At 49.2% G+C, this 23,009-nt stretch overlaps 1 protein-coding gene across 8 annotated transcripts in view; it reads left to right on the forward strand.

The window, feature by feature from the left end:
* The window catches only part of TRIO (trio Rho guanine nucleotide exchange factor), a 376,190-nt gene that overhangs the window by 213,409 nt on the left and 139,772 nt on the right, over window positions 1–23,009 (forward strand). For all 8 annotated transcript variants that reach the window (XM_057540126.1, XM_057540127.1, XM_057540124.1 and 5 more), the window contains exons 11-13: window positions 2,910–3,101; window positions 19,397–19,566; window positions 20,583–20,757. In XM_057540126.1, the coding sequence (XP_057396109.1) occupies window positions 2,910–3,101; window positions 19,397–19,566; window positions 20,583–20,757 (537 nt within the window). The remainder of the gene's footprint in view (window positions 1–2,909; window positions 3,102–19,396; window positions 19,567–20,582; window positions 20,758–23,009) is intronic.

Genomic DNA, 23,009 nt, shown 5'->3' on the forward strand with positions numbered 1-23,009 from the left:
GTAAAGTGTGCACATAGGCATTTTCCAAGTCTGGCCATGTCGGTCAGTCTTACGGGGCTCTTTGGCATCTCTCCCATCATTTCTAGGAGTTCTGAAGGATCCTTTGTTAATAGTGCAGAACGTTCTCGTGAGACTTGGATAGTACCAAGAAAGAAAAGTCCCCTGAAGATGGTTTTCCAGAGGGACAGGGAGACAGGGTGTGAAGCAGGGCTGAATGAACCACCGTTGTGAGGGGTGAGCTGAACAATACACTGGCTTGTTGAAAGCCAGGGCCCCTGAGTCAGACCTGGATGCGTCCCGCTTCACCACCTGCCAGCCTTGGCCTCTGAGTCTTGAGATTGCCCTCCTGGCCTCAGTCCTCTGACCTGTGAAAGGGGCTGTGGTTAGGATCAGACAGCTCAGGGCGGGGGAGGCCCTTAGACCCACGCCCAGTAAGTGCTCGTGCCAGGGGCACACTTGGAGCCGGGAGCCGTCAGCCTATGCTGGTGACGAAGAGCAGACCGCCCTCCAGCTGGTCTTTATTGTCACGTTTAAATCCCCTGTCGACACTGTACCCCCTTAGAGCCTGCCCGGGACGGGCCCCTCCACCCACCCCAGCCTGACGCTTGGGCCTCGCGTGCTCCGTAAGCGTGCGTCAGCATCATTTTTGAGATCACCTCATACTTGTCACACTGAATGTTAACTCTGCTGTAAAATTTTTTTAAACTTGCAGAAAAGTTGGAAATACAGCACAAAGAACCTACCCCCCACGCTAAACCGTTGACTTGAGTGTGTGTTTCCTACCAAAGAGGACATTCTGCTATACAGCCATAATACCGCCATCAAAATCAGGAAATTAACACTGACACATGACTACCTTCTAACCCTCAGACCACGATATCCTTCATAGCTAACGGATCCAGTGTAGAACCACCTGTGACATTTGGTCGTCACATCTCTTAGTGTCCTTCAGCCTAGAGTCGCTCCTTGGTCCTTCCTTAACTTCTGTGACATGACATTTTGGAAAATCTGAGGCCCGTTGTTTTGGAGAATGCCCCTCACTGTGGGTTTGTTTGATGCTGCCTCATGGTGGTCCTCTGGTTATACGTCTTCGGCAGGTGTATCCGGGAGTGCTGCCGTGTCCTCCTAACTCCGTCCCTTCAAGGGTTGCACAGTTTAATCTGTCCTATTACCTATGGTGTCCACTTTGATCCTTGGGTTAAGGTGGTGTCTGCCAGATGTCTCAGTTGTAAAGTGAGTCGTTCCCCCTTTGTAATTAGCAAGTACTTTGTGGGGAGGTACTTTGAAATTCTATAACTATGCCGTCCATCATCCAGTTTTACTTTTTGTGTCAGTCGGGACTCCTGGTTTCCTATGGAGTGGATGGATTATCCTCCATCGCCGTCACTGTTTCCTCTGATGCTCAGCTTGTCCCTCGTTTGGCCAGCCTCCACCTCCGCAAGCTGGCTTCTCTCTCCTGTCCACATTGTTCTTGGGCTTCTCCTTGCTTTGGGGCACGGTAAGATGTCTCAGACTCATCTTGTACTTTGTCTCACCCCAACCCTGGAATCCACCATTTCTCCACGGAGCCCTGGTTCCCTCCAGAGCAGAATGGCGCCTACCAGTGGAGATCTGGGCGCTACCATGCTTAGTGCTGTTGGGCCATTGCTGTTCCCAGGCCCTCTCAGTGGATGGGGGGCGGGGGAGGGACATGAGTGTACGTGCACATTTACACACGTGTCTCTTGAAAACCGTGAACTTACATGGATCCTCCAATTCCAGTTCAGTGCTGCAGGGTTGACTCAAGTCATTTTGGAGGTTCCTCCCAAATGAGGAACCCGCCTCTCATCCTCGATGCATTGGCTTAGTAGGTTAATACCCCTGGAGGTCACCAGTCTCCACCTGGGAGGCTTCCCACTGCAGGGGCACCCCGTGCCCCATCAGGCTCGGGCTCCCCACAGGGGCAGCCCCCGCACACCTGGGGCCACCCCCCGTCTCACCCATGAGGTGCGGACCCTGCTCGGCTGTGGGACTGAGATGCTGGGGAAGGAGAAGGACGAAGGGCTCAGCCAATGTCTCACGGGGAGCCTCATGCCCCTTCTGGGCGTCTCGGGGCCCTGAATTCTGTTCTTTCCTGCACTGAGGTCCCCCACCTGGCTGGACTGCTCCCCACGCCCCTCGGCAGCCCTCTCGCTAGCAGGTCCCTCGAACACTGTCGGGTCTCTAACAGACCTGTTGATTTGAGGAAGCCATTTGCAGCCTCATTTATCAAGAATTAAAACAGAGTAATTGTCAGAGTATTTTTGACACTCAACTCTCGGCTCTTTAAAACTCTGGCTACTTTATAGCCATTGTAGTTATTATTTCCTTTTTCTTTAAAAAAGTATCCCCCGAAGTAAAGAAAAGATAAGCACAGAATTACTGATAAGTAGAAACATGTGAAAAGAGGCAGCAGCTTATGTTTGTTTGCAACGTAACTTTTTCACTTGATCTTGGGGAATTATCCTAAAGCGGTATATCATACTGAAAGACACAAAACTGGAACTCTGCACGCTGTCATAAAACCAGGAGAAAAAGTGAAGTGGGCATTTGTGGCTACGCGCTGTCTTCTGGCTGCGCGGCAGCAAAAGGCCCAAAGCCCTTTATGAGTCACGAGACGGCCAGCAGCTGCCTACAGATACCCCATCCCTGCCTCAGACGGAAGGGCTTTGCCGTGAGGTTCAGAGTTTAACAACCTCAAGCGAGAATGGAAAAGGCTGCTCATGGAGATGTTCTGAGCTCCTAAAATCACCTCTTGCCCTCCTCTTTTTTCTGTTTGATTTACAGAAAGGAACATCACACGCTGACTCTGTTCCAGTGTATTATGGCTCCCAGCCTGGCCAGTTTGTCTTTTATTCACCTTCTGTGTCTCTGAATGTTCTCTTGCACAGAACACATACACCAATGCGGATAAATTACTAGAAGCAGCAGAACAGCTGGCTCAGACTGGGGAATGTGACCCGGAAGAGATCTATCAGGCCGCCCATCAGCTCGAGGACCGGATACAAGATTTTGTTCGGCGAGTTGAGCAGCGGAAGATCCTCCTGGACATGTCGGTGTCCTTTCACACCCACGTGAAAGAGGTGAGGCATCCGGAGGCAGAGACGGAGCCCCGTCTGGAAGGGCCTTCGGACTCCGGGGGAGGAATGAGGATGGGCGTGATGTGAGAAAGCAGACCGGAGGTGGCCGTTTGCGCCGGTGGGGACAGGGCTGGCGTCCTTGCTGGCCGTCCTCACCACCCGGGCACACGCGTACCATTGCAGGGGGTGGCATCTGCTAGGAGCAGACGTGTGAGGGAGGGCGTGGCTGGGAGCTGTGGGCCAGGAGGGGAGCGGGGAAGACAGGAGCTGAAGGGGGTCCTTGGCGAGAGGCAGGGCACAGCCATTGTAGCAGAAATAGATGACCTGCCTTTTGGGCTCAGAGCTGTGGGACCTCCTTTCTGCCTGTTAGCCTGTCATGTGGCTGAAGTCCTGGCTGCCTTCTGATTTTATCAGGCTGTGCGGCTGCTCTCAGATACTCGTAGAAGTGCATTTTACATAACGTTGAATTTAAACGTAGCAAAGCCAGCATGGCCTGAATAATATTCACGTTACTGTCATAGGTATGCTATTCTGATAAACTTGTCTCAGGATAAGTGGTAATGTGTTATTTGGTAAATGGAAAACACGTTGGTATTAATTATACCTTGCATATATGTTATTCTTGTGAAAATTACAGTCCAGTATAAAATAAAAATGAAAAAAAAAGAAAATCATAGGAAGTTACAATTGAAGAAACTATTACGTAGCTTTTGAGATAGAAGGATGTATAATAAAAACTAAAGTTTTCGGTAGGACTACAAATTAAGATGTCAACTTACTACATCTTATTTCTAAGGTGAAAAGAATTCTCCACTTCACAGCTCTTTATAAGTTGGAAATGAGGGGCCCTTTTAGGTAATTTGAGATTGAGTGCATGAAGGCTGTAGTAACAGGCTAGGAAGAAGGAGCTGGGAAGAGTAAGACTATGAGAGACACTTGGAAGGGGCTAGGCCTGGCTTGCCTTGTTTAAAGGCATCCGAGATCAGGAACCAATGAAATTGTTTAAAGGAAAAGAACTTCACTGACGGATCCGGGATCTTGGGCAGTCAGTCCTCCACCAGGCCGTTTGTTTGACTTGAATGTTTGACTTCAGAACAGCCATCCTCACTTCCAAGTCTGAAACTTCGTGAGCCCAGGAAGATAGTGTAGGGGGCATATTTGGCCAATGGCCGGGACCCTGAGCAGCCCTTTCTGCAAAGGGGCTGGTGCTTTGTGGACCCTGGACAGTTGTCAGAATAGAAAACTGACAGGAGTGGCTTCTTTTCCTGGTTTAATAATGCCACCACTGAAAAAGACTTCACAGTGTTTACAAAGAGACTTTTTTTCCAAGGAGACACGTTACGTGGACATCGGTCCATGGCAGTTTCTGATGACGGGTGCATGTGTCACCAGTTCCCCGCTTAACTCGAATCAAGCCACAACCACTAACTAGTCTCCCTGGCTCTGCAGCCCTGCCACCAAGGCATATGAATTTGATTAGGTCATACCCTTGCTTTTGAACCATCAGAGATTCTGTGTGTATCTGGAGCACCAGCCTGAATCGCCTCATCCTCATGCTCTGGTCCCTGCAGTTACATACTGCTTCCCTTCACTTCCGCAGGCAGAGTCAGCTGTTCCCCCTGCACTCTAGAACTCTCTTTACACACACCTGTTATAGCACCTGTTTTGGTATAGCTGTGTGTTACCCTGTCTTTCCCATCAGTACTCGTATGCCACCTCCTCTTTCTCTTACGCATTTTTACACCCTAGCCGAGAGGGAGAGAAGATGATGCCTGTGAAAAAGCAGGTTGTGCCTTTGTTCATTAAGCTGTGACAGACAGAAAGCAGGCGAGGGGCTCTGGGCAGCCCGGACCTTCCCGAGGGAGGCGCGGTGGGTGGGTATGGGGGCTGGCGTTCCTTATTCGGGCCGCAGGGAGCGCCGTGGGCCTGGACGGGCCCAGGAGGAGGGGCAGGCCGCTGGGCAGCGTTCACAGACTGAGCAGAGGGGAAGGGCAGCAGTGGCGGCAGGCCTGGAGTCTGGAGATGGAGAGCCAGTGCTTGTATCCTGACGTTTGTCTGTGTCACAGGCCTTAGGAATATTCTTTAGCAGGATGCATGAAGATTTAACTTGCAGTTAGGACAAAGAAAGGCTCTTTCCATGAAGCATTATTTATGGCTTCGATCCCCTTTTCAACTTTGTTATGGTTCTCAAAAAGCAGGCGTTAAAGGAAACTAGAAGGAAAACCTTTTACGAAAGCTGCTCTCCGGAGACTACGTTTGGGTTCACTGGTTTTTGTAACAGCAGCAGCATTTTTAAGGAAAAATCTTACAGTAGAAGCATTCCAGTTAGCAAACTATGGAGACTGTTTTGTCACTAGTCTTGGAAATTTATTGAAAAGTGAAAATACATTTTGTTTTCTCGACTTATGCTGTAGGAACTTCTGGTATGTATGAAGTTTGTAGACTGAGGAGAACTTAAAGCTGCTTTAAAGGCTAAGTGGTTCACCTTCACAACTGGAGAATTGTCAGTCCATTCATTCTTTCCTTTTTATATGAAAGACCATCACAGTAGCAGAGAAACTGGTATTTTACTGTGATTTGGTTCCTCTTAATCTCATGTGACCCCGAAGTGACCCGGGTCAGGGAAGGATTTGGTGACAGTTGGAGGCGAGGTACCTAGCAGGACACGAACACAAACATGCCCAGGTGACTCGGGGGGCAGAACTTGAGGGGAGCTGGCCACACACAGGCATGGAATGTTGTCTGATTCTTCCCCTCGACATGCTTGGACTCCATTTTTAGCCTCAGCCATTTTCTCGGTAGATTTATTTTTTCCTGACCAGCCCCAGAATCTTCCTCGGTCTCCTTTCTCTGGGCTGCACAAATGCCCTCGGACCCACCAGGATACTTGGTAGGTTTTATGCAGGAAGGGATGGCTTCTTCAGTTGCTGTGTTTTAAAACTTCATTTAGAACAAATTTCATTATGTGTTTTGAAACCAAATTAACTCCTTTTTTTAAAAAGTATTTTATTATTATTATTTCTTTATTTTTTGGCTGGACTGTGCAGGCTGCAGGATCTTCGTTCCCCAACCAGGGATCGAGCCCAAGCCCCTTGCAGTGGAAGTGCAGAGTCCTAACCACTGGACCGCCAGGGAGTTCCTAAACAAAATTAACTGTGAGAGGAGGGCCAAGAGGAGGAAATCATGCTAATTAAATGTGTGCTTGCATCAAGTCACTAAGTATTTTAGCATATCAGATGAATGAAAAAGTGCTAGAAGATTTAAGTTATCAGAATTAATTTTCTCAAGAAGATCATACAATTTCAAATTACTTGGAGGGAGATAGAAAAAGCAAGTGGCCTTTTTCATTCAGGCAAATACGTGAAGCTTTTTAGAAGTTAGCTGTCAAAGGCTCTCCTGACGCGGAGGTTAACCTTCCTCACTCCCAGATGTTCGGCAGTGGTTTTAAGTCTCACTTTATCCGGAGAGTAGCCCTCTAGCCCTCTCTTTTTTGCAGTAAACTTCTGGCTCTCTGATGAGCAAGTAATACAAAGGTGATCTCATTAACAACCAACTTTGAAAAAGTGCCAGGTCAAGGTGATATCTGCTCAGTGTTGACAGAGATTGTTTTTAAGAATCACACCTGGGGGAAGGTTGGTGGTTTTAAGTCTCGTTGCAGACCAAGCACTTAGATTCAGCGTGGAGACCTTGGGCTCTACTCTCTTACCCCAGAGGACGGAACGCAGATGCTTGTTCCCGGGAAGAGAGAAAAGAGGAACCCCCAGCTGACTCTTGAACAACATGGGTTTGAACTGCACAGGTCCACATACACGTGGCCGTTTTTCAGCAGTAAACTCTACAGTGCTACACGATCTGCGGGTATAGAATCTCAGGTGTGGAGGAACCTCGGACATGGAGGGCTGACTATAAATCCTACATGGATTTTCGACTGTGCGGAGGGTCGGCGCCCCTAACCCCCGCTTTTGTTCAAGGGTCGTCTGGATTTTCACATGGGTGGCAAATATTTTATACCTTGAGGTTGAATACAGAAGGTGGTTGATAGAGGTGTCAGCCCAATTTCACCCTTAAACCCAGATTTGGAAGCATCCTGGGACCCTTTCCTCTTTTTTCTTTTTCTCTGAAAGAAGCCATGAGATGTTTAATCTCCTCTCAGAAGACCTGAAGACTGATAATCTGTCCTTTTTTTTTTTTTTTTTAATGTCTTTGAAGTAGTATTGTAGTATTAAGAAGGAATGCTGATTTCATTTTAGGAGAGTTTTTGTCCTCCTGTATTTTGTCCTGCTGTATCCCTCTCTTCCCTTCAGTGTTTCTAGCATTTTATTTGCATCCATTCTGATTATAATTCTCCCGTTATTAGGCCTTTGTTACCTGTCCTCCTTTTCCTTTTCAATGCTCTTTGCACTGTTTGTTCATTCGTTCATTTACCCTTTCACTTACTCCTTTCAACGTGTCTCCCACAGCCAACTGTAACATACAGGGAGGGGGTATAAAAATGAATGACCAGTGGAAGAACATACTTCTGCTTCTGTGTGCATCACGTACTTTAGACACCTGTTGGTTTCTCTTGATAGAGGTTAAGCTACTTGAAGGCTGGAACCCTGTCTCACTTGTCTTCGTAGCCTGCCTCCCAGACTTAGCAGATACTCCGTCAGCTTGTGGGACAAATGATGTCTATTTCTAGCCCATCCTTCTGAGACTTAATGACAGAGGGACATAGTTCCATTTTCAGATATAGCAAAGGCATAATTATTTTCATCCATTCGTTCTCTTCAACTTCATTCTCAAAATTAGGTCCCGAGTTAATTGACAATTACCTTTGAAATGTGCAGGTTATTTGAGGCAACCGGGTGGTGACACTGAGTTCTCAGCCAGAGTTTATTTCTGGAATCGATTCAGTGGCCTCGAGCTGGTTTTTCTTCACTTGATTCCCAGAAACCATGGTTTCCCAGGAAAGATCATTCCCATTTGAATGGGGCTGTGATTCTTGCTGGGTTACTTAAAGAAGCCTTTTGGTTCTGCTTCTGCAAACTTACACACTGAACTGGGACAAATGTTTGTTTGGGGTGATGCCTGGGAAAAGAGGAACCTTTCATTTTATTCAGAAGTCAAAAATAAAGGCCTCCCAAGCACCTGGAGGTTTTTTGGTCACAGCGTACCAGCCTGGCTTCATTTTCATGCCTAACGGTTAGGCAGGCAGACCTCTTTCTTTACACCCGGGCCAGCGCCCAGCTCTCCCCGGGGAGCAGGGAGAGCGCTGTCCGGATCTCGCCCTGTAGTGGGTGGCGGGTTACGAGGTGCTCGCCGCTCCTCTCCTCCGGGTGTGGAGCTTCCCAGCTGCGTCTCCCGCCATCCTCACTGAGTTTGAAAACATACCCGGTGCCTTTTCAACCAGCCACCACTCAAAGGGCCCGGATTCCTTTTCTCTTCTTCCCCCGTGGAGCTGGAGAACCAACCAGTCAGGCATCTATCTGCCAGGTAAACTAATTCAGGAAACTTGACTACAGGTAGCTGGTGCTCCCCGTGGAGACCAGCTGCCCTCTGACGGATCTCGGGATCATTGGCAGTCGTGATGCAGACCTGTTCAGGACGCCCAGCTTTCCAGAGAAGCCCTGTGGCTGTTCTGCACGGCACGACTCTCGGCAGGGGAGGGATCCCAGCCTCCTCGGGGTGATCCCAGCCTCTCGGCATCGGATTCTTCCAGATCCCTTCTGTCCCCTATGCAAAGATCTCTAAAATTTGGTTTCCAACTTTCAAGCCTTTTATTTTGACCTCCTCAGCTGGATTTTACTGATGACTCATCTCTCTATATTCTCTAAAATGATTTGGTTTTTTGTGCATTCCTATGTATGGGTGATACCTTTAAACATATTTCTCAGCTTTTTTTTAAAAAAACTTTTTATTTTGAAATATTTATAATCCCTGAAAGCTGGGAAAAAAGGAAACAGACAAGGGGGTCCCTGCACCCTTCTCCCAGCCTCCCCCCAGGGGTCACATCTCGCATAACCACGGGCACTTTCAAAGCAGGAAAGTGCCTTTGCCACACTCCCCAGAGCTTATTCCTAGATTCTACTTTCCCCAGGTGTGCAGTGCATGCACTCACGTGTGTGTGTGTGTATGTGTTCGCGTGCGCACGCATGTTTAGCTTCGTGAGATTTTATCGTGTGTAGATTCATGTAACCACCACCACTTTGAATGTACAGAGTCAGGCAGAATCGTCCCATCACCAGTGGGCTCCCTTCTGCCGCCTCCTTATACCCATGCCTGACCCCTACCCCCTAACCTCCAACCGCTGGCAGCCACTAGTCTGTTGTTCTCCACCTCTATAATTGTACTTCAAAAATGTTCCATAAATGGAATCATACAATATGGACCTTTTTGAGATTGGCTTTTTCTACTCAGCAAAATTCCCCTGAGACCCATGCCTGTTGTTGCGTGTGTCAGTACTTTATTGCTGAGTAGTATTTCATGGTTTGGATGTATCACAGTTTCTTAACTATTTACCCTTTAAAAGGCAGTTAAGATATTGTCAAGTTTTGGCTTTTCCAAAAAGAGAAGCTGTGGACCTTCATGTACAGGTTTTTGCATGAACTTAAGTTTTCACGTCTCTGGGATAAATGCCCAAGAGTACAACTGTCAGGTCCTTTGGTAAACGCATTGTTTTAAAAGAAACTGCCAGACTTTTCCAGAATGCCTGTACCATTTTACACTCCCAGTAGCAGTGTATGAGTGACCTCTAGCTCTTTAACATCTCAGAAGTCCAGTGGGAAAGGTTAAGATCAAATGCATAATATTTTAGGAAGTAAAGTTTACCTTCTATGATCAAATCTCGATAATTTTTATGTTAATATTCAGTTCCTTAGATGAACTCTCTAAATACACTCTTAAATGTTTGATTTCTTTAGCTTGTTTATCTGATATAGACAGAAACGAGTAATTAAATGGCCACAAGCCAGAGAAAGCAAGAGGAAACTCAGGGCCTAGAACCATCTACTACATCATCGCCCCTTGCAAGACTGAGCATTGGATTTGACTTTGGTTTCAAAGTCAACATTCAGTTGCTACCTACTGCTTTGGCAATTATGCCTTCACATAGATTGTGGTATCTGGTTTTTTTGTTTTTTTTTAAACTTTGGGTTTGTTTATTTATTTATTATTTATTTTTGGCTGTGTTGGGTCTTCGTTTCTGTGCGACGGCTTTCTCTAGTTGCAGCAAGTGGGGGCCACTCTTCATCGTGGTGCGCAGGCCTCTCACTGTCGCAGCCTCTCTTGTTGCGGAGCACAGGCTCCAGACGCACAGGCTCAGTAGTTGTGGCTCACGGGCCTAGTTGCTCCGCGGCATGTGGGATCTTCCCAGACCAGTGCTCGAACCCGTGTCCCCTGCATTGGCAGGCAGATTCTCAACCACTGCGCCACCAGGGAAGCCCATATCTTGTATTAAAAAAAAAAAAAGGTGGTCTTCCCATAGGTGGGAATATCCAAAAAAATAGATCTAATCATTTATGCTTTCTTTCTGTAAAAATATAATCTTTATTAAAATAATTACGAAAGTATACTATAGTGTAGCACATCCCCTTACTTAACTGGCTGAGTGATCTGGGACAGGCTGCTCTGTGGTGCCTCAGCTATTTTTCTCTCTGCAGAATTGGGAATAACAGCGTCTCTGAGGGCTGTGGACCAATTGGATGCAATTACACACTCACCATCCTAGCTGCCAATAAGTGTCCTTGTTTCTCCTCTTCACCTGCCTTGTTACTCAACAAATGATTGAAATATAAGACACAGAGGTATAAATACCTGGGTCTGAATACTTGGGTATAATCCTGATACCTTCCTTACTCATCTTTGAGCAACAGGAACTGCTTAATCTGCTTCTGTTGCCCTTTCTCAGGGTGAGCGCCTCACTCTGAGCCTTCAGATCAGCAGTCGAGCCTTGCTGGGTATACAGCTCCAGCGCTGCGTCCTCAGGGCAGAGGAGGCTGTGACAGAGAATCTTTGCTCATGGTTCCGTCACATTGGCATACATTGCTTTGGTCACATCACTAACGACTTTTGTTCCCAGCCAAAGCTGCAAAATAAATGAATTTTTTCACCAAGTAAATATCTGTAAAACATTTGGGTTGGCCAGTGGGGAAGAGAGATGTTATTATCTAAAAGGAAAATCCTTTTGTCAGTTTAGTTTAATTCATGTAAAGCTTTTTTTTTTTTCCCCTAGAGAATGGTTTAAATTGATGAAGTTTCTGTTTCTTCTTATCGACCCAATATTTTGAGGCAGAGAAAATTTTTAGATCAAGAGAGAAATTAGAAGTTAGTGTGTAGAACTGTAGGGAACTCTAATATACCTGACAGAGAATAGTCACTTAGTAGATGATTATTTAATGAATGAATTAATAATATACTATTTTATGTTTATTTGTAACTCACTATTACAATGGGGACTAAACATATATGCCTGTGCACTAACTCCAGATTTTATCATTTCTTATTGAAGGGAGAGACTAAATGTCTGCTTCTAAACAGAGAGTCGCAAACGTCTGCTTTAATTAGTTGTTTGTAGATTGGCCTCAGTTAATGTAACCAGGAGGTGAGGCACTTGTACAGAAGTTCGGGGAATACAACATTAGGTCTTAAAATGCCCAGCTGAAAATGGATATATGTGTAATCTTCTTTACTTGTTAGACTTCTTTTTAGAGGGCATTTTAATATTTTGATACTCAGCTTCATAAACTAAATGTGATAGGGCTTCGGTTAATTGAGAGAAGTAAACTATCCATGTGTATTTCTGTCATGTACTATTTGTTACTGTTTATTGTTCTCATTGAATAAGTGGTAGGAAGATTGATCACCAGCAGTGTTTTGTCAGAAAGCTTAAAAGTTCTAGGTAAGCTGGGCCTATAGAGACTGAAAAGGCTTTTTTGGTTTTGTTGTTGTTTGTTTTCTCTTCCTTTTTATAAAGCACAAAATGCAGAACCACAAGATCAAGGAAGGGTTGGGCTTTCTGCTTGGGGCCCAGGATGTTGATGGATACAAGTTGATGACCAAAATGGGTGAAGATTTTTATAAGAACGAACTTATTTCTCCTAAATGATTTCAAGTCTGTATTCCAAGACAAATTAGATCCCTGGGTAGTAAAAGAACTTGATAGTTAGTTCACCAAATTTGGTGTATTGCTCTCTAAGGAACTGGGAAAAGGAAGAGATGCCAGAAGGCCAAAAATGCACTTGTGCATTCTTAAGAAGGTAGATTTCACATATTACTCAGGTTGAGGTCACTCCTAAGCAGAGTTCTAGAAAAGACAGTTTATAAACTGCCTTTTAAAAGGGAAGAAGTGAATGAACAAGTTACGTCATGTGAACTTTATTTCATTCTTTACTAGGTTTCTGATTTGATGAAGAGTATGCAGTGGAATTAGTGAGCATTTAACCAAGCATTTGACATTTAATTTGTACACAGACAGAAAAATATGGGCTGAATCACTGTGAAAAAGAATCAGTTGAGGGTGTCAGTTAACACAAGACCAAGACTGTCCTTATCCTCCCTTACTGATCTCTGAGTAGACCATGCCAGGAAGAAAGTGTTTGTGATGGGAAGACATTGCTCATACCCTGCCTGTGAATGAGGAAGTCATTTCCAGCCCAGACCCACAATTGGATCAGCTTTCTGATGAAGGCGGTGATGGGAGGTGGTAGACCAGTCATCCCAGGTGGACCTGAGGCCCCACAGACAGATGGTTTTAATCCCTGGTGTCCCCTGCTGTAGGGGAGCAGCCTGTGCAGTTGCCATGTCTTTGAACTGCCTCCACCCACCTATTCAGAACTTTTGCGTCCGTCTGGGACATCTGGAGAGATTGTACATCCAAGTCCAGGCACCCTGAAAACTTGCCTTTGTTGTGTTGAGAGCATTTTATCTTGAAAGTGGTCAAATTGCCATAAAGCCAGGACAGACTCGGTGCTGAAGCAGAAGTAATCATGGCTGCGTTAAAAACCTTACAGCTGAGGCTGGCAGTGGGAGCGTTGGTTAGTGGATGACCTCAGCGGGGCTGGAGGTGGTTTGCACTGCAGACCTCTGTCTCTAAGCACGAGGCCTGTGAGTGGGTGGATTGGCACGGAGGGCAAGTTGATCAAAGTCTAGACCAGGGGCTGCCAGATATATCAGATAATAAAATAGAATCAGAAAAGATCCCAGCAAGAATAAGTCCAAATCTATGACAGAAATTTCATTCATGGGTTTTAATTCATGAGTCTGTTTTGAACCAGAAGTAGGCGGGTTACAGAGGTAACGTAAGCCACATAGGTGGCAGCAGCATGTGTTAAACAAAGAATATTCCTACCTGTGTTGATGGACAGTGTCCACAGTAATTCCTCCCCCAGGGTGACGTATCTGGCTGTAACGAGTGAAGGCAGAGTCACGGCAAGGGGGCCAGTCGTCCCACCCGCCCGCTTGCTGCTGCTTGGGTCACATCTGGTGCTGCCTTCAGTGCTTCAGCCCCCAAATTGGGGTGCGGGGAGTTCAGAGGAGAGCGAGCTGGTGCTGCCAGAGCTGGCCGAGTGCAGGGAATAACGTGTTAGTCTCCGGAGAGGGAGGCCAGGCTGCAGGAAGAGGCACTGTCTCCAGAGATTTGAAGAACTCAGGAAGAAGTACACCCGGACCAGCTGCGCCCTGTTTCGGGGAGACGGGGTTGCGCTCAGAACGACCCTGGGTGGCGAGGCACTTTCCCCCAACTTGATGCCTCCGGGAGTGACAGCTGCTGGAGGGAGTGTCTTACCCGCTGGGGATGTGGTGGAATAAAAAGCAGATTTAAAATTCTAAATCTCCAAATCTGTTTTTAGCAAATTAGACTTCATGGAAATATCTGGGAGGTTGAGGTTCTGGCACCGCCCCGATCTCCGAGTCGGCCGTGGGCCCAGCCGTGTCACCTGTGCCTCACCTTGTCCTCGCATCCACCACAGAGCCCGATGCACCCCTTCATGGTGTCCCTCCTTAATGTGTGGGCTGCCCTTGCCATGCTCCTGGGGTTTCCTCCTTTTCTGTTCCCCTTTACACATATTTGCCTTGGTATTACTTCATGATACTGACTTTATTTGCCCTCTGCCCCTCCCTCCATACATCCTTCACACATTTCATTTCATCATACGAAGGGATCTTTTATCACCCATCCAAGAATAATCGGTACTCCTGAAACCCTTACTCCTCAGTCAGGTGACAGGCATGTGCCCCCAAATCACAGTTGGTCATTTCAGGCTAAAGAACATGCTGTTTGTGGCTGGAGCAGTTCCCCTTTGATCCCTGCTTCCTCTGCCTGAAACGGAATCACGTTCTGTGCTCATAGCAGGTGCCCCTGAAATTCCCCCTGCAAGTTGCCGCCTGCTTCTGTTCCCGGCTTTTTTTTTTTTTTTTTTTTTTTTTGGCTGTGTCAGGTCTTAGTTGCAGCAGGCGGGATCTTCGCTGAGGCACGCGGGATCTTTCGCTGCGGCGCTCGGGCTTCTCTCTAGTTGTGGCGTGCGGGTTTTCCCTCTCTAGTGTGGCGCACAGGCTCCAGGGCGCATGGGCTCTGTAGTTGTGGCACGCGGGCTCCAGGGCACATGGGCTCTGTAGTTGTGGCATGCGGGCTTCAGAGCACATGGGCGCTGTAGTTAGCAGCACGCGGGCTTAGTTGCCCCAAGGCATGTGGGATCTTAGTTCCCTGACCAGGGATCCAACCCGCATCCCCTGCATTGTAAGGTGGATTCTTTACCAGTGGACCACCAGGGAAGTCCCAGCTCCTCCCAGCTTTTACACTGCCCATGCTGGCCCTGCGGCTCACCCATCCCCGCTGGTACCTGAATGATTGTCAAAAACAAGAGTAGGGAAATGGATACCAATGGTGGTAGCTTCTGTTTACAGAGTGCGTGTGGTACTGGAGCACTGCCACACATTTGTGGTCATCTCACTTGATTCTCAAACTCATGGTAAAATGATCCCATTTCATAGATGAGAAAACTGAAAGCAGAGAACTCCAAGGACTTTTCCCAAGGTCACACGGCAGATAAGGACCCCCAGCTGGTGTGTTGCGCTCCTACCTCCAGATGGACCAGGCTTGTAGCCTGCGTTCAGACTGTGCATCTGGGAGCGATTGTAGCTAGAGCAGTCCCCAAATCTTGGGGGTCCCATCTGACCACCCATTGAACCAGCTGAGACTCAATGCTTTCCTGGGATCTCCCGCCCCAGTGAGTTCCTCTCGGAGCCCTCTCTAGCGAGGAAGGGGCTTTTTCAGGGGCTTTCTCCCAGCAGAGCTTTGGCTCCTTCTTTAGGCTCCACCCAGCACAGGCAGTGAGGGGAAGGGACTGGGATAGGGGACGCACAGGGGTCAGACCCAGCCGGATGCTGCATCCAGGACCAGGCTCTCCCACAGCTTATCACGGGAGTTTTCTTCCATGAACTCCATGGGTCTTTCTAAACCAGCCTTCTCTCTGGATCTTGGACCGTGACCCAAGTCTGTACGCACCTGCGCCCCATTCTGGGCTGGGTTCAAGTTCTCCTGTGTGGAACGCTCCTGGCCACAGCTCGGATGGCCTCTAGGGGGCAGCGTTGCCTAACTCCGGCTGCCTGGCCATCACCTGGCTGTGGGCACAGTTCTTCTCTTAGAAGTGGATTCCATGCTGCTGAGAACTTGGATAAAATACAGCTCCTCTCTCACTGTTGGGCAAAGACTTATCTTTTCATTGTAAATTAAAAGCATGCACAGAAGTAACAATTTTTTTCACTCTCAGGAAGTCTATGGTAAAAATTTCACAGGCATCCTAGAGACTATTTCTCATTCCTTTATTCAGACGTTATTTTGGGCGTCACATGTACCACTTCGAAAGCTTAAAAATAGACTTTGTCTGACTCATATTGTATCATGATATGCATCAGTTCATCATCGGTTGGCATTGGAAATGACCTTTCTCTGAGACTTTTTCCTCCAAAATGAATGAGCATATTTCCTGTAGGACCCGACAGAGAAATTTTAAAGGGGCAGAGGAACTTTGGGCGTTTTAATCATGGACTTAAATGTAGTCTCGCTCCTTCTACCTCAGTTATTTTTCCCTTTTCAACTGCGTGAACCGCTCCATAGCTGGGCCCTTCCCTGGCTCCGCAGCCGGCTGGGCGGCGTGCACCCTCCACCATGGATGCGTGTCGAGATGTCCAGGCTCTTGAAGGAGTTAGCTAGTTCTTTCAGAACTTACCAGGAAGAAAGGAAAGGGTTTGACCCACACATACTTGTGGCACTTGCCCCAGAACCAATGGGAAGAGAATTCTGTACGATCTGGACTAATTCCAGCACCTCTTCCCTCGTACTGCACCGTTTTTAGGTGTAAAAAGATTTAAATGCGGCACGGTATTAAGTTTACCGGACTAAGTGACATATTTTGAACAATTGGTTGGAACTTGGACGTGTTTTGAAAAATACCCAGAGAAGGAACACTTCTAAAAACTTTGTGATTCTTATTATCAAAATTTCTCTTACAAGAACAAAACTATAATAGTGGCTAACATATGTTATTTTGAAGAAATGTGTATCGTCTTGTTGAATCTTCTCAGTAACTCCCTGGAGTAGGCATTATTACCATGTCCATTTTATAGATGAGAATGCCGAGACATGGATCCAGGTAAGTTGCCCTAGGTCACACCCTAGGAAATGTTAAGTCAGGATTTGAACTCGGGCAATCTGGCTTCAGAACCCATGCCTCGTAATCGTTATTCCATATTATGAGAAAAGTGTTTTTTAATTATTTGTGGATAAAACGCTTTTTAATTGAGATATAATTGACATATTATTAGTTTCAGGTTTACAGCATAATGATTCAGTACTTCTATATATTGTGAAATGATCACCTTCCCGTGGAAGGTTTTTCATGGGAATTATTAGAGCAAATTGGGAGATTCTTTATGGTCATAATGCTTTCATCCTTCCTGTTATTTATAAACTGCAGCAACCAGTTTCATGAGAATTTAGAGAACAAAACAAAATGAAAAACAAGAGTATGTTATTGATTGGACCCTTAATAGATGTGCAAAGTATCAGTCCGTATTTGGTCTGTCGATGAATGGCATTTTTTCATGTTGAAATGCAGTATCCATGTGAAGTGTGACCAGGTCTGGAGGCCTCCTTCCTGATACTGTACTGGCTTTGCTCATAGGTTGGCGCTGCTAATAGGTTTGCCCATGTTGTTCAGGTCACTTCATCACCTCTGGCCTCTTTTCCTTAATCTGTAAGATCACAGAGGTGAACCAGCCTCTGTCAAAAATGCCTATAATTAAAATCCTTGGATTGTATGAAATTTGATATCTTACAAAGGTGGGTAAATAATATGATACAAGTTGACATTTTAACATTTTTAGTAAAATTAACTCTTAGGACCCCAAGTACTTGACTAAAAGTAAGTTCTTTGCCAACACTTTCCTTATTTTTAAATTTACCTGCCCTATTTAAAATACTTATTGACCTGACAAGAGCCAGCTGGCAATACTTTGTTTTCAACTGAACACATGTTTAACAACAAAAGAACTCTTAAAAGGTTGGCTTGGATTTGCCATCATTAGTCATTAGGGAATTGCTAATTAAAACCATAATGAGATACCCCTCATTTTGAATGGCTACAATTAAAAAGACCGACCACCGCGGTATCCGTAAGGATGTGGAGGGATTGGAGCTCTCAGACACTGCCGGGGGCAGCGGGGGCCGGGGAATGTGAAATGAGCCATTTCCAGAATGAGTTTGGAAAACAGTTTGGCATTTTGTTGAAAAGTTAAACATACACCTACCATATGATCCAACCACTCTGCACCTAGATGTGTACCTACAAGAAAGGAAAGCACAGGTGCATACGGAGACTCTACACCAGTGTGCATAGCGGCTGTGTTTGTAATGGCCCCAAACTGAAAACAACCCAGATGTCGTCAGCATCTGAGTGGATAAATTGTGGCGTTGACACAGAGTGGGATATTACTCAGTAACAAAGAGGAAAGAACTGTTGATACACACAGTAGTATGGATGAAATCTCAAAATAATTATGCAGAAAGAAGCCAGACCAAAAAAAAGAGGACCTACTGTATGATTCCATGAATGTAATTCTTTTTTTTAGAAAATGCAAGCTAATCTATAGTGGCAGAAAGCAGGCTGGTGATCGCCTGGAAGGAAGACAGAGGGAGGGATTACCCAGGGGCACGGGAAGACTCTTGGGGTGATGGAGCTAGTCACTGTCTTGATAGCATTGATCTTTTCATGGGTTTACATGTGTCCAAACTTATCAAATTGTGTATTTTAAACTTGTGCCGTTTCTTCTGTGTCCGTCAGGGCTCAGTAAGCAGTGGTGCTCTGTCAGCCACGAGGCCGCGTGGCCGGCAGGGTCGGGGCCCCTCTCTCCCCGCAGCTGGGGCAGCCGTCTGTAATGTACACATACGTTACGGTACGGGAGGTGATTATTCCATCCCCCGGGAAGCAGGAAGCCTTTTCTCCACACACAAACCGCTCCCAAGCCACCAGGGCCCTTTCAGTTTAATTAATTGTCCTTTCAGTTCGCTGAATGGCTACCCAGGGACCTGGAAGAGGCAATGGGCTTCCCAGAAGCGGGCGAGGTGCTCTGTCCCCGCCAGGCTAGAAGCAGTCCTTGTCCCAAGTTGTCTTTGCCTATCCACGTGTGCGAACACCTTGTTAATGGTCATGGCAATGAAGGTGATCAGGTGTTTCCAGTATGTACTCCTGTCATCGAAGGACTGACCTGTGTCCTGGTTGACTGTGGCCTGTGTTGGGAGTGGGGACCTGGCAGAGCCGCATCCGAATCTCCCGCTGGGCGTGGTGACGGGTTGATTTTACCACGTTATATGTTTCCTTCTTTTTGAGGGATGTAAAGCCCCCCTGTCTGAGCAGCAGTTTAATAATTAATATGGACTGTCATGCTCTTGCTAAAAATAAAACTATCCATCTGCTAAGTAAGAGTCAGAAGACGCGTAGAAGAATGCCCGTTACGTTTAGCAGACGTTCCAGCTGTTGGAGGGTTTTTCTGTTTCCTGTTGCACTTGGGTTGGGTCTGGGAAGGACTGGGAAGAGTCATTGCCCTCCCCTTTCCTTTCTCTCCTTTGTGACAGTCCCCTTGGGCTCTCTGCCCAGTTGTTTTTTCACCTTGCATCCTGCTCTGTGTCCCGCTGGCCGCCGGCCCCCCTGCTGCCCGCCTCCCTCTCAGCTCCCTGGGACCTGCTGCCGCCGGTCCCCTCCCGGCCCGGACCCCCCAGCCCCGGGGAATCGGGAAGGGCCGGGCTCACAGTGCTGTCCCCGCAGCTGTGGACATGGCTGGAGGAGCTGCAGAAGGAGCTGCTGGACGACGTGTACGCCGAGTCAGTGGAGGCCGTGCAGGACCTCATCAAGCGCTTCGGGCAGCAGCAGCAGACCACCCTGCAGGTGACCGTGAACGTGATCAAGGAAGGGGAGGACCTCATCCAGCAGCTGAGGTGGGCCACGCCCCGTCCCTGTGCCCCGTCCCCGTGCGGACGCTCTGAGGTCTGCAGGGGACTTCCCCTCCCCCTCACTTTTGGGAACAATTAGCTATAATTCTCTGTCCAGCTAGGCAGAGAATGAGTAACATCCATGCGTGCAAAGGAGACTAACATCACTCTCTCTCTTTTCTCTTTTTCTCTCTCAGAGTTTTTTTCACTCTTACGATTTTTCTCATTATGGCATTGACTAATACTCCTCCCCAGGATTCAGGTCTTGTTAATATTTCCTTTTAACACCTACCTAGACATTACTGAGATTTCTTTACAAACCAGATGAACTTAAACCTGCCAGGGCCACGCCCTTCGGGCCCTGAGCGATCTGCTTTTCTACGGTGTGGTGGGCGTCCCTCCTCTCAGGGTCCAGGCTCGGCAGGCCTGGCCTGGGGGGTACCAGGTGGCACTCAGGCACTCCTAGTGGCAGGAAGGGGGGAGGCAGGCTGGGGCAGAGAGCATATCCCCGTCCTTGGGTCACAGGGCACGGTCACGTAAATGCAGTGCCCCTGCTGGATCCCTTGGGCTCGCGTATCTCATCGCCCCTGACAACTTCCCGTGATGCTTGCTTTTCTGAGAGGCCGGCAGACTTCCTTGATAAAGGCTCAGTCGGCTGCGTTGCAGCTTAACCCCACAGCTGACGTGGCTTCACCGTTTGCAGTGAACGGGTGCCATGTGTTCTCTACTTACGGAGAAAAGTGGCTGAAGATGAAACTCTGCGACATGACTCCCGTGACTGTTAGCCTTCTTCGAAGAGAGGGGCTGTGAAAAAGTGCGGAAGGAGCTCCTCAGCGTATCCTGAGATCCAGGGAGGAAGGCCCGGCTGGTTTGGCGGGAGGGGTGGCTGATTCCGTGTTCGGAGCGCGGCAGTCCCGCTTCCCGCCGGCTCCTTCCCCGAGGCCCCAGCCGCCGGTTCTGGCCCCCGGCAGGGTGAGGCTCTCCCATCCAGTTCCTGTTTGTCCCTCTCCGCCCCTTCTCAGGGACTCCGCCATCTCCAGCAACAAGACCCCACACAACAGCTCCATCAGCCACATCGAGACGGTGCTGCAGCAGCTGGACGAGGCCCAGGCCCAGATGGAGGAGCTCTTCCAGGAGCGCAAGATCAAGCTCGAGCTCTTCCTGCAGCTGCGCATATTCGAGAGGGATGCCATCGACGTGAGTGTCCCCCCCGCCCCGCCCACCCCGGCCTGCTCCCAGAGCTCCAGCACCCCTCCTCTGCCCCTCGCCTACTGCCCCAGCCTCTGCGCCGGGAGGGGGAGGGGGAGGGGAGGAGGGGGGGAGGGGAGGGGAGGGGAGGGAGGGGGAGGGAAAGGGTGGCTCCTCCCAGCTCGGCCCTGGGAGGGGGGGCTTGGCTCTGGGGCAGGCAGGTGGGCAGCGGGACAGACACCACACAGCAGGACAGCAAAGCGAGCGAGCTTTGAGAGTGGATCCGGGCAGGGCTTCTGCAGACAGGGCCACCTTGTCACCTGGCTTGTTCGTCCCTGATTGGACCCCTCACAGCAGCCCCCTTGTCCTGGAAGCAGGGGCACAAGCTCAGGGCAGTGGTGCTCTTCCTCCCTCCTTCCCTCCCCACCCCCGCCATTCCCCTCCCTTCAAGAGTGAGTGTTCCCTGAGCCTGTGGTCATAAGGTTGTACGTCCCAGGAAACCCCATTTTTTTCCTACAGAAATGTTCTCAGGTGATCTGTAATTCTTACCTAAAAATCAACTTTTGCACCTTATATGTGACTAGGGGAAAGAAGGACAGGTTTCTTAAGAGGGCGGTTCTTAATTCTCTGCCAGGCAAGATCTTTTATTTTTGAACTTGATGAAGTACAAGCAGAAGTAAGTATAATTGGATGACGCTGAATCTGTGTGTGAAATATGGTAAAAGGAGCCAGAACTCCCTGGGTGGGCCTGGCTTCCTGGAGCCGGTGGGCCTCATGCCGCTGCTGGCAGGGACCTGCTGCGTGTCCAGATACCTCCAGGCATCCCAGGTGGCCCGGGCCTGGCGGCCAGGATCTGTAGAGCCTGCTGTCTCCATATCTATCACTTGTCCTGCGTTTGGAACAGGGCCTTGAGGACAGTGGGGTCCAGACCGAGGTGCCACCAAAGGCAGAGGGATGGCAGGGCTGCCACAGCTGAGGGGGACCGTCTGTCTGAAGTGGGCCTTGGTGCTAGTCCCTCGGTCCCGCCCCGAGTGGTGGTTTGGTGTGTGTGCCTCTCACATGGGGCCTTTGGTTGCCTGCTTGTCTGAACTTCCATCAATGTTTTCATTAAAGAAAGGCCGTCTTGGCTGTTTCATTGTCATCACTGGTTGATGACAAGAAGGGAGTTAAACCCTGCACATGTTGCCTGGTAACAGCTACTCAAGGGCTCTGGTCTTGACCTTCCCATCCACGTGGAGCCACATGAAGAAGAGGTGCACTGGCCTCAACTCCCGGTGCCGCGCCACAGCTGCCAGGTGGCAGCGTTTGGGGGTAGCCAGGGTCAGGGCGCATCATCGGGGGGTAGCCAGGGTCGGGGCGCATCGTCGGGGGGTAGCCAGGGTCGGGGCGCATCGTCGGGGGGTAGCCAGGGTCAGGGTGCATCGTCGGGGGGTAACCAGGGTCGGGGCGCATCATCGGGGGGTGACCAGGGTCAGGGCGCATCATCGGGGGGTAGCCAGGGTCAGGGTGCATCATCGGGGGGTAGCCAGGGTCAGGGCGCATCATCGGGGGGTAGCCAGGGTCGGGGCGCATCATCGGGGGGTAACCAGGGTCAGGGCGCATCATCGGGGGGTAGCCAGGGTCAGGGCGCATCATCGGGGGGTAGCCAGGGTCAGGGCGCATCATCGGGGGGTAGCCAGGGTCAGGGCGCATCATCGGGGGGTAGCCAGGGTCAGGGTACATCATCGGGGGGTGACCAGGGTCAGGGCGCATCATCGGGGGGTAGCCAGGGTCAGGGCGCATCATCGGGGGGTAACCAGGGTCAGGGTACATCATCGGGGGGTGACCAGGGTCAGGGCGCATCATCGGGGGGTAGCCAGGGTCAGGGCGCATCGTCGGGGGGTAGCCAGGGTCAGGGCGCATCATCGGGGGGTAGCCAGGGTCAGGGCGCATCGTCGGGGGGTAGCCAGGGTCAGGGCGCATCATCGGGGGGTAACCAGGGTCAGGGTACATCATCGGGGGGTGACCAGGGTCAGGGCGCATCATCGGGGGGTAGCCAGGGTCAGGGCGCATCGTCGGGTGGTAGCCAGGGTCAGGGCGCATCATCGGGGGGTAGCCAGGGTCAGGGCGCATCGTCGGGGGGTAGCCAGGGTCAGGGCGCATCGTCGGGGGGTAGCCAGGGTCGGGGCGCATCGTCGGGGGGTAGCCAGGGTCGGGGCGCATCGTCGGGGGGTAGCCAGGGTCAGGGCGCATCGTCGGGGGGTAGCCAGGGTCAGGGCGCA

The sequence above is a fragment of the Balaenoptera acutorostrata genome, chromosome 2, assembly GCF_949987535.1.
Source record: "Balaenoptera acutorostrata chromosome 2, mBalAcu1.1, whole genome shotgun sequence".
Classification (NCBI taxonomy): domain Eukaryota; kingdom Metazoa; phylum Chordata; class Mammalia; order Artiodactyla; family Balaenopteridae; genus Balaenoptera; species Balaenoptera acutorostrata.